Genomic DNA, 12,024 nt, shown 5'->3' with positions numbered 1-12,024 from the left:
GTGTTTTTTGAGCACTTTGTTTCTTGCTCATATAGCCTCCTTAGCTTTCTTTTTGAATACATAAAATATTGAATAGGTAAAATATTTCCTTTTGACTAGATAAAATATTATTCTGGAATAGATTGTAAAATACAAAAATTTTGGCCTAGAGCACTGGGATATCCTTTCTATCCTGTTTCTTGGTCCTGCAGAAATTAAAAACAAATAATTTTTCTTTGTAATAGGAATTATTTATAAATCTTGCGTCCCATCATTATACTAGTAAGAAAATATAACAGTTCTCATAGATCAAAACTTTGAAGTGAAGAATATTAACAAAAAATGAAGCAACTGGTGCTGTACAAAATGTGTTTGTAGGGATTTTTAACTGCTGTGTTTCTAGAAGACCTCGTATAACATTCTGCCCACTGTGTGGTTTGAAAGCCACTGTCTCAGAGACCCTGCCTGCCGTAGAATAGTGCTCTGAGTAATTCTAGTGATTGCACCCAGTAGAGGGTGCTCCTTGGCTGTGATGGAACCCGTGTTTAGTAAGCTGACTAGAAGTTTAAAAAAAAAAATCAAAAAACAAAAACAAAAACAAAAAACCAACGACAACACCCTTTCTGCTTCATTTGTATTCCTTTAAATTAAGGAATTTAGCCATTTGTCATATTGAAATTGTTTTACCTTATTTGCCTTTTAAAAAATTTATTCATTGTTTAACATTTAAGATGAATTGGATGTTTGTTTATACCTTTTTTTGTCTTGTTTTTGAATCACATTTTGGATAAGTTTTTTTTAGCTTTATTTTATTTATTTATTTATTTTTTAAATGTGGTGCTGAGGATCGAACCCAGGTCCTCACACATGCTAGGCATGCACTCTAGCTTGAGCCACAACCCCAGCCCCTTGACTAAGTTTTGAAACTTAATGTTGTCAGATTCATTTTCTGTTTTCAGTGATCTCTAGGTTAGTTTCTCCCTGAAGAAAGACTGTGATGGTAGCCCTCTATTTTAAATTTTACTAGGGTGGGTAGGTTGTACTTATACAGCTTTCTTGTCTCAATAAGTTTTAAAAAGTTGAACTAATTTTAAAAATTTTAATGGGTGCATAATAGCTATTAATTTATTTTAATATAATTATAAATGAATGAGTATAATTTATTTTAGTTATGCCCCCAGTACTTACCCTTTGCACTCTATTTTTGGCTATGGAAGTAATCTGATTTATGAACTTTGAAAATTGAATTCAATATGTCATGCGTACATTTTGTGGGATGATTTCTAACCCCCACCCCTTTCTCTTTTAAATGGGTTTCATAGTTGATCCACCTGAAGAATTAGGAGCAAGTATTTCAGTCACAGCAGATGAGCTAGAGAAATTGCTGTATAAACCACAAGATGGAGAATGGGGCCAGAAATCGAGAGATGAAGAATGTGACCGGATTATTAGTGGTATAGATCAACTTTTGAATCTTGGTAAGTTTTTTGTGGGGTGGTAGTTTTCTTTTCAAGTTGTTCATAAAAGTGTTTCAAAAATAGTAACCTAACCGAAGTTATGTTCTTAAACTAGTTTCTGTTCTTAAACTTGTTGGTTTGTAGAAATATATTATTTAGAGGTAATGGACTTCATAATAAAACTCCTCTGCCTTCCCTAACAGATATAGCAGCAGCTTTTGCAGGCCCAGTTGATCTGTGTACATATCCGAAGTACTGCACTGTAATAGCTTATCCAACTGATCTTTACACAATCCGAATGAGACTTGTTAATCGATTTTACAGGTTAGTTGAAAATTACTTTAAAAGTCTTTTGGGGCTGGGGATGTGGCTCAAGCGGGTAACGTGCTTGACTGGCATGTGCGGGGCGCTGGGTTCCATCCTCAGCACCAGATAAAAATAAAGATGTTGTGTCCACTGAAAACTAAAAAATAAATATTAAAAATCTCCCTCCCCCTCTCTCCCACTCTCCCTCTCTCCCCCCCTCTATCTCTCTCTCTCTCCCCTTCCCTCCCTCCCCCCCCTCTATTTCCGCCCCCCCCCCTAAAAAAAAAAAGGTCTTTGGCCACAGTGAGGTTAAGATAAAAGATAGTGGATAGTTGACGGTGACTTTGGTTAGTTTGGGGAGCTGATTAACATGATTTTGTTTCATTCTCCTCTTTGACCAAGAGATTGCCTTTGGATAGCTGTGGGTAGAGCCAGGCATTAGATGAAACACCATGTTTCCTTCAATCATCAGTTGTGTTTTTATTAGAAATAGTTAAGTAGCTAGATATTGTATATTTTAATTCCTACTTGACTGCTTCATTTAAAAATGTGGTCATTAGACTTTGATCTTTGAAACATTTGTCTTTGACTTGTAGAACATGATAATTGTAAGATTTTCTCTTTATAATGATTTTTATAGCAATTGATGGTATTTTATTTTTTTATGATTCCCAAAAACTTCTTTTGAGAAATTACCATTGCACAAAAGTCATCTTGAGCCCACTGTGTGTGTGTGTGTATGTATGTATGTATGTATGTGTTTATTTATTTATTTCTGTAGTCATATACTGGAATGTGGTTTCAGATGAGTCAGAAACCACTTTAGCCAGTTTATAGTGAAACCAAGGCTGTGAGTGTTCTTTAACACATTTTCTGCATTGACTTTTTTTTTTTTTAATTGGTTGTTCACAACATTACAAAGCTCTTGACATATCATATTTCATTCTGCATTGACTTTTAACAGCTTCAAAAGGTAACTAGGCATTGTGAAAAGAGGTTGCTGTGTTGGTTTTCTGTCTGTGATTAAATGGTCTGTTAGGATTTTGGTCCTTAAATTACTTTCAATATATTGTCCAATATAATTCCTTATGACATTGATCAAATAGGTAATATTAGAAGGTTATTCATTATAAATTTCCATTTAATGATTTCATTAATATGCCATATTAATTTAATATGCTAATTTTTAAAAACTGGATTTTTGTCTTCATTTTCTAAGCCCTAAATTGACTGTTTTATTTTGAAGGAGGCTATCTGCATTAATTTGGGAAGTCCGATATATAGAACATAATGCCAGAACATTTAATGAACCTGAAAGTGTGATTGCAAGATCAGCTAAGAAGATAACTGACCAACTTTTAAAATTTATTAAGTAAGTGATCTCATATGTTGTGTTAAAGTAACTGCACTGTATGATCTTGTAACAATCTCGTTTTTAACTTTTTAAAGGTCTAAAATATTCTTCTCTAGTGTTTTGTTTTAGATGACATTTCTTCATATGTTCATTATAATTTCAGTAAAGGAACAAGAAATGGAACAGTTTTTTTTTTTTTTTACTTTTTATATCAGAGATACCATATACCCTTCATCTAGTACGTCTTTTGTTAACATTTTACTCAATTATGGTATGCTTATAAAATATTAAAGTTAACCATGGTACAATAGTATTGATAAAATGTAGAATTTACTTGAATTTTACTTATTTTTACACCAATATTCTTGTTAATTTTTCACGAGCCAACTTGGACTCCCCATTACATTGTATTTTCTTACTTTTCTGCCTGCTCCTCAGTCTTCCCTTTTCTCTCATGATCTCATCATTTTTATAAATGTTCATTACTTACTTTAATACTTAGAGTATACTTAATTTGTTTTTTTTTTAAATGATTAGTTTGGATTATGTCCTGTGAAAGTATTTGTACATATGAATATTCCATATATTTTATTCCACTGGGAAGTCAGTTTGGAATGAAAGAATGAAAAGTGAAATAGACATTGAGACTCAGGTTCTAATGTTTTCCTGTGCATTCTTTCATACATTGGACAAACAAGTCAGCTTCATTGATTTTATGATTTAAATTATAAATTATAATTCTTCATGTAGCTCCACCATGCGGCCAGCGCAATGGTTTCATTAATGAGGTTCTTGGCATAAAAGTTAGCTAGCGAGATCGAAATAAAACACACAGACTCAGTTACCTTTTTCTTTTTTTTTTTTTTAAAGAGAGAGTGAGAGAGGGGAGAGAGAGAGAGAATTTTCAATATTTATTTTTCAGTTCTCGGCCGACACAACATCTCTGTTGGTATGTGGTGCTGAGGATCGAACCCGGGCCGCACGCATGCCAGGCGAGCGCGCTACCGCTTGAGCCACATCCCCAGCCCATCAGTTACCTTTTTCTATTGCTAGGTCTGAGACGGCTCCCCTCTCTGGTTCCCACTTCTAACCGCCCGGCAGGGCAGCAAGGATTACTCAGGGCTAGCAGGAGAGAGAGAGCGAGCACGCCAGGGAGTAGCCTTTTATTGGGGAACAGGAAATTCAGGGGAGAATTCCATCCAGTGAAGCTTGAGGGGGGGCCGCACTCCAAGGTCAGGGTCAGTGATTGGGCCCCCGGGGTCAGTGGTCAGTCACACCCCCACATGGACGGGTTCTCTCATCAGGAGAGGGCCGGGAAAGTTCCGACACAGCCAGAACGCCTCAGACCCAAACCGGGAGTCGCCCAGTCACGTGTGAGAATGGCTCCCCACATGTAGCTATGACAATACTTTCTAAGGATCAGATATTGGAGAAAATAATTTATAGACAGTGTCATTATTTTCAACATCTAGCTAAATGCTAGAGGATAATGGACTGCTTTCAGTTTACTTTGGTTAATTGTGTCCTGAGTCTTGGGCACCCAGACTCATGTAACTCTTCTCAGGATCACCTTTACCCATTTTTATCATCTTTATACCTAGACCTAACCATACTTTAAAATCTGTTCTTCTGACTCCCCCCCGCCCAAGCTATTGTTTTATTTTCTACTTCCTTTTTCCTTAGCTTTGATCTCAAATCACCTATATGCATTCCTATACTGTATGACTATCTCCAGTGCTGATACTTAGAAAACTCATCTATGCACTCAGCCAAGTGAGGCCCTGCATATGTTGTTTCTGGATCACTGCTTAATTTACATACACATTTAAATGGAAAAAGAGAAACAATCCTAAATTAGGATTTAAAGATGGCCAGTTTTTTCCCCACAGAGGATTAGGTCAAAATCTGGTATTATTATTGTTGAAATTAGGTATAAATAGGTTGGGGACCTGTTTTTATTTTAATGTATAGTGTGAAACTAGATTTGCATACTATTAATGTGAATTTCTTTTCTTCCTTTTTCTTTTTTAAAAGGAATCAAGACTGTACAAACATCTCAGAACTATCTAACACATCTGAAAATGATGAGCAAAATGCTGAGGATTTGGTATGAAGTGTGTTAATTTTACAATTGCTTTTATTAGTTTCAAATGATAATTTAAAAATGAGGGAAGTAGAAGATGTTGGTTACCTAATATTGATTTTTTTCCTGTATTTCAATAAACTATGAACATAGGGCATTTGATTAAAAATTTTTAAATTATCATCTAGAGGATTAGTTGATGTAATTTTGTTAGCCAATGAGTGATATATGAGTCAAAATATTTCCCTTTCCAAATTTTAGCTAGTTAAAGGTATATTGTTAAAAATACCTTGGGGGCTAGGGATATAGCTCAGTTGGTAGAGTGCTTGCCTCGCATGCACAGGGTCATCGGTCCAATCCCCAGCACCACCAAAAAACCAACCAACCAAACAAAAAACCTTGAAAGTCTTTTTGTTGTTGTTGTTTTTTTAAGACTATTATCTGAGCATTGAGTTTAATCATAATTAAAAACCAATGGCCTGCTCAAGAGTGCCTGTATATAGTTTCCCCAAAGTGGTAGGAAATAGCAACAAATAGCAACAGTGGGTGTACTTTCACTTCATAATATATTTCAGTTTTGGAATGGAGTTGCAGAAAGGATGTTGTTCTTTAAAGCTATTATAATGTTAATTTTACACAAACTCTTATTATGGTTTATTGTAACATAATAAAAATGGATGTACTAATAAGTGATTTAGGGAATAAGAAAACTCATGAAACACAAAATGCAGGAACTATAGGAAGCTATGTGTTTCTGGGTTTTATGGGTAGAGATAAAAATGCAAAGGTGAAGCTGCTTTGTGCATTTGTTGGTTAGGAAATGCAATAAAGTGACATTTTACTGCAGTGTTTGTATATTTTTAATTAGAATAAAAAACACTTAGGGTGCTCTGATTTTGTTTCTAGGATGATAGTGATCTTCCTAAAACATCTTCTGGACGAAGGAGAGTAAGTTACTCTTTGCGATTGCCTTTTGTGGTGTTCTTTGTTTAAAATCGAATCTTTGCCTTCAGATTTTAGGTTTTGTCTTTCAAAAGTTGAATTGATCAGAAATTGAATATTTTTGAGAAATGAGAAATCACTGAACATTGGTTAGTTAGGAAATGTTTAGTGTGAGAGTTGTCATTTGAGCTGTCTTCTCAGAGTGAGATGAGGACAATCAGAAGCATGGTGGATACCAGAGCAAAGACAGAAACTGGGAAATGTGCACATTCATGGGCATGCTTACAGGACATAGAGGTGGAATGCTGGCATGAGTAAGGTGACCGGATGCCCATTAGGTTAGGAGCAGATAAGGGCTGTACTGAAACCCAAGGATTTTATTTAAATTTAAAGCAAGGAAGTGATTGCATAGCCCAAACGGATGAATAGAATTTGAAGGTTAAGAAGATAGGTATTAAAGGAGATGAGTCAGTTCATTTTGAGAATGTAGCATGAAGCGTGGGAACCTAGACGGTTCTTGGAATGGAAAAAGGGAGATGATGAGGCCTTTAATTTTTTTTTTTTAAATAATTGTAGATGGACAGCATGCCTTTATTTGTTTAGTTTTTTATGCAGTGCTAAGGATGGAACCCAGTGCCTCACACATGGTAGGTGCAAATGCTCTGCCACTGAGCCACAGCCCCAGCCTGGATGAAAAGGCCTTTTAAGGGAAAAATTCACCAGGATTTGGTGACTGAATCATTTTTTAAACTTAAGCATTTGTGGCAGGTGCAGTTCTACATGTCTATCATATCAGCTACTGGGAGGCTGAGCCAGTAGGCTTGTGAGTTTGAGCCCAGCATGGACAACTTGGTGAGACCCAGTCTCAAAATAAAATGTAGTCAGGTGTGAGGCCCTGAGTTTAATCTCTAGTAACACAGACAAAATCTTAATTTGTTGGGAAAGAGAGATTAAGGAAATAGAAAAGAAGGTATGAAAATAAGTTTAGGAAATTAGGTGAGTATAATTGAATGTCAATATAGCTCTTAAATTCTGCTGTGACAGGTTAATTAAAATAAGTCATTCATAAAAAAATGATTAAAACATCTTAACCTCATCATTTTAAATTTTAAGTGCTCCTTAAATTGAAGTTTCTTCAAGTCAAATATTACTTTGTTTTACAGTATGCTTGTTCCAAATAATTTTGAGAAGTGAGACCTGTCAGTCTCATCTGATTTGTCATTTTCATATAGTTTAATTTCTAAGTAGACTCCCAAACGTTTAGTAGCTAGTACTTATTTTGTACTTTTTATTTACAAAATTTTATTATTTCTATTACTGAAGATTTAACCCGGGGGCACTCTGCCACTGAGCTACATCCTCAGTTTTTTTTTTTTTTTTTAAATTTTGAGATAGGGCCTTGTTAAATTGCTGAGGCTAGCCTTGAACTTGGAATCTTCTTGCCTGAGACTCCCAGGTCTCTGGGATTGCAGGTGTGCAGTGCACTTCTGCACCTGTTTTAAGGCAGCCACAGTTCTTATGATGCAATAAACAGCACAATTGGATTTTTATCACAGTCATGCCATAGTGTAATGATTATTTTCCTAAGATAAAAAAAAATTTAGTATTATAAATGTATTTTTAGGTCCATGGTTGGAAAGTAAGGAGCAACACAGCTACCAGTTATGTTGAAAGCAACTGGAAGAAACAGTGTAAGGAACTGGTGAACTTAATTTTTCAGTGTGAAGATTCTGAACCATTTAGACAACCTGTTGATTTGGTTGAGTATCCAGTAAGTTTCCATTGTTTGAATGTTTGGGTTTTTCTTGTTTTGGGAAAGAGGAGGTTTGAATAGGGTATTTAAATTAAACCTTAGGGGCTGGGGATGTGGCTCAAGCGGTAGCGCGCTCGCCTGGTGTGCGTGCGGCCCGGATTCGATCCTCAGCACCACATACCAACAAAGATGTTGTGTCCGCCGAGAACTAAAAAGAAATAAATATTAAAAAAAAAATTCTCTCTCTCTCTCTCTCTCTCTCTCTCTCTCTCTCTCTCTCTCTCTCTCCTCTCACTCTCTCTTTAAAAAAAAAAATTAAACCTTAAATTAACATAAAGGTCTAGGCTTTATGTTAACATTTTCTCTTACCATTAGCTGTAGAGGTACTCTTGTTTCTCATTTAAGGATTTAGACTTAGTTATCCAGTATTACCTAGTAATAAGAGATCCCTATGTGCTTATCTATTATGTTTATCTATTATCTAAGCAGGCACAGAAGCCCAAGGAAAACTTAGATAAAATTTTACTCTATACACATAGGAAAGATGACCTAAAAACAAACAAACAAATAAATAAATAAAAGATCACAACAACAAATTTATTGTAGAAAGGTTGGAAATTATAGAAGTATTAAAGTAGGACATGAAATCATCCCATGTCCTACTACCAAAATAATCTATATTTTGATCTATTTGTACCTTGTCTTTGTGTCTGGACCTTTTTTAAACAGTCATGAAATCTGAAGATGCTGCTACCCCCCAGCTCCCATCATTTTGAATATTCCTGAGAACTAACTATTTTTAAAACCTAGGACTACCGAGATATTATAGATACTCCCATGGATTTTGGAACCGTAAGGGAAACCCTGGAAGCCGGAAATTATGACAGCCCTTTGGAATTTTGTAAAGACATCCGATTGATATTTAGCAATGCAAAAGCATATACACCAAACAAAAGATCAAAGGTAAATTTTAAAATGGTTTATTAAAAAATCATTCATGGTCTGTGTTTTCCCACTCATTGGTAGAGGTTGCGATATTACAAGTAAGTGAATAAAGTAAGACTACTCTGAAGAGCAGAGCTGTGCTGCTGCCCAAAGAGCTTCAGTTCTTTTCCTTTTAACAATTGATATTTGTCATAATCTCTTAAAGTTTACTGAATAAATGAAGATTGGTGAGAATTAAGGTACCAGTAGAAAATGAAAAAATTAGATTGTAGAATGAGTCTGTTTTATTGCTCTTAATAATCTTCTAGTCTTTGTCAACACTACTAGTCTATTAAAAGTTTATAAAAATTCTCTGAATTAACTACTGCATTTCATCACGTAATTGCTGCCACTGCATTAAAGTGTATTCATGAGTGTTCCATGCAGCCCAATCTTGCAGCAGAAACCATTCAATCATAAATGATTTTTAAGTAATACTGGCATAGTGTTTTTGTTTTTTAAAAAGGTGCACATAAAGGTTGTATCTTACTTTTCTTGTGAAAAAATTTGGCATGAAAACTGTGATTATGTGGTGAAATTCAGTTGTCAGGATGTTCAGATAAACCTCATTGCTTGTACTGTTTCTGTCCCTTTGTGTCCAGCTCATTTCACGTATTATAATGTCTTAAGACTTGTAGCATGTGTCTGAACTTTATTCCTTTTGTGGCCAAATAAAACTTCGGTGTATGGGGATAACACATTTTATTCTTTCATCTGCTAATGGGCAGTTGGGCTGATTTTACTTTTTTGGCCACTTTGAATAATGCTGCGACAAATATCTGTCTTGAGTACCTGCTTTCAGTTCACTTGGGTGTATATGTAAGAGTAGCCTTGATAGGTCACGGGATGATTCTGTGACCTGTCAGTAACCACTAGGCTGTTTCCTGTAATGACTTCACCATTTTTCTGTTCCCACCAAGAATGAGAGCATGCTAATTTTTCCAAATTCTTACCAGTGCCTGCTATTTAGGGAGTTTTGTTTTATTTTAAATAGCCATGCTTCATCTTATGTATGAAGTAAAATCTGACTGTAGCTTTGATTCTCTTATGATTTATTATGTTAAAAATTGCATCCAGGACTTGTTTTATAAGGAATAAGTTGGAGATGCAGAATGATTTTCATGAGGATGTTTATACTCACAAATCCCTAGAAACATACCATGCAGGTCCTGGAGGGAAGATCAGGAGGCAGAGGAGAGTCCTTGCTGAGGAAGCAGGGTAGGGCAGATCAAGCAGTCTAGGAATGGCTAGTTGTAATCAGGATTTCAGCACCATTTGGACCTTAGAGATGTTCTCCAATTTTTTGATAACACATTTTGAGGTGCTTTAAGACCTCAAAGTCTTTTTTTTTTTTTAATTTTTTTTTTGCAGTTGTAGATGGACAAAATGCCTTTGTTTATATTTATGTGGTGGTAAGGATTGAAGCCAGTGCTTCTCACATGCTAGACAAGTGCTTTACCATTGAACTATAGCCCCAGCCAGTTATATTGACTTCTTATGTAAAAGTTTGATTGAGGAGATGGGTGGGGGTGTGAAGCCTCTATTATGCATCAAAAAATATACTTGCAGAGGGATCATTTGCTATCTCTATAGTTAGGTGGCTCTGGGAAGCAGGTAGAATCATCCTAAAAACCAGAGAAATAACAATAGAAAACATGAGAAAATGTAGTTAGTAAGCTAATAGTGTTCAGTATCTGTTCTTGTGCTTATTGGCTTATTGCCTGTTTATGTATCATCATCTGAGAACTGTCTATTTCAGGTCTTGTTCATGTTCAAATTGGATCTCCTTTTGATGAGAGAGAGATGATTTCCAGATATTTTCTCCCATTTTGTAGGTTGTCTTTTCACTTAGTTTGATAGTCTTTTGATTCACAAAACTTTCAATTTTGGTGAAGTAAAGTTTTTTTTTTTTTAATTTTCTAAATGCTTTTTTGCTTTCATATCTTAAGAAACTACTGCCAAATCCAACACTCTAAAGATTTGTCTGGTGTGCTCTTATAGTTAGTTGCTTGATTTAAAACTTTCTCCCGCTGGGGTTGTGGCTCAGTGATAGAGTGCTCGCCTCGGGTGCTGGGTTCAATCCTCAGCACCACATAGAAACAACTAAAGTGTTTTGTGTCCAACTACAACTAAAAAATAAAACAAAACAGAACAACTTTCTCATTATCTGAGAAGTGTATATTTGATGTTTCCTGTTTCTTTTGGATGTCATGGAACAGCAGGTGGAAACACACGCCATTATCTATAATTAGTGATATTACAAATAGCTTTAATAATAATTAAAGAAAAAAAATTTTTAAAATACTTTATAATTCTAGTTTTGCTTTCATATCCTTGCAGATTTATAGTATGACCTTGAGGTTGTCGGCCTTATTTGAAGAAAAAATGAAGAAAATCTCTTCTGATTTTAAAATTGGTCAAAAGTTCAATGAAAAACTTCGACGAAGCCAGAGGTTCAAGCAAAGGCAAAATTCTAATGGTGTCATTCAAGCTAACAAGAGTATCAGGTGAATTACTTATGAGAAGCTTTGAAGGCAGTTAATTTTTTTAAAAAAATTGTTTATTGGTACCAGGGATTGAACCCAGGGGTGCTTAACCACAGAGAAGCACTCACCCCGCCCCCTGTTTAAAAAAAAAATTGTTATTATAGGCGTTTGTTGCTATGCCTGGCTGCAGTTATTTTTAATTTAGAGTTGTGATATTTCTTTGACTTAACTATGCTAAAAGAATTAATTTTTTAGAGTACTATATATTCAGAAAGGACTAGTCAAAAATTTTTATAACTTGAAAGCATATCTGTGAATATACAGTTGTCACACTGATGTGTAATTGTGTGCATTTTTAAGCATTTAATGAAAATGTCATTTAAAAAATCTTATCAAAGATTATTATATGGTTGTCTTTTGCATGAGACATGGCTTCTTAAGATAAAGTGACTGTTACTGCCTTTGAACATTAGATTATATAAGGGAAAATATTTACTGGACATTGCACCTCGTTATTAGGGAGAATTAATTGTAAAGGAATGAAATGGGGTCATATTCTTTTTGTCAGTAATTTTATATTTGGTGTTCTTGGACTATAGTGCCTGCATTAAGATCAGATTTCAGGTACTTTAAGCTCCTGCAGTATGAAAATTGAGTTGTACAGTGTTTAGTTTGCTTGC

The 12,024-nt window shown here is 35.1% G+C and overlaps 1 protein-coding gene across 5 annotated transcripts in view; it reads left to right on the top strand.

Annotated features, from left to right (window-relative positions):
- Positions 1 to 12,024, top strand: part of BRWD1 (bromodomain and WD repeat domain containing 1) — a 129,729-nt gene that overhangs the window by 92,287 nt on the left and 25,418 nt on the right. For 4 of the 5 annotated variants that reach the window (XM_081301309.1, XM_081301307.1, XM_081301310.1 and 1 more), the window contains exons 30-37: positions 1,302 to 1,457; positions 1,640 to 1,760; positions 2,989 to 3,114; positions 5,131 to 5,203; positions 6,086 to 6,127; positions 7,746 to 7,892; positions 8,685 to 8,837; positions 11,199 to 11,365. In XM_081301309.1, coding sequence (XP_081157435.1) covers positions 1,302 to 1,457; positions 1,640 to 1,760; positions 2,989 to 3,114; positions 5,131 to 5,203; positions 6,086 to 6,127; positions 7,746 to 7,892; positions 8,685 to 8,837; positions 11,199 to 11,365 — 985 coding nt within the window. The remainder of the gene's footprint in view (positions 1 to 1,301; positions 1,458 to 1,639; positions 1,761 to 2,988; positions 3,115 to 5,130; positions 5,204 to 6,085; positions 6,128 to 7,745; positions 7,893 to 8,684; positions 8,838 to 11,198; positions 11,366 to 12,024) is intronic. The other variant, XM_081301306.1, reaches the window with a different exon arrangement.

This window comes from Spermophilus citellus (assembly GCF_964194105.1).
Source record: "Spermophilus citellus genome assembly, chromosome: 7".
Taxonomy (NCBI): Eukaryota; Metazoa; Chordata; class Mammalia; order Rodentia; family Sciuridae; genus Spermophilus; species Spermophilus citellus.
The sequence above is the reverse complement of the archived record's forward strand: the minus strand, read 5'-3'. Positions and strand labels throughout refer to the sequence as shown.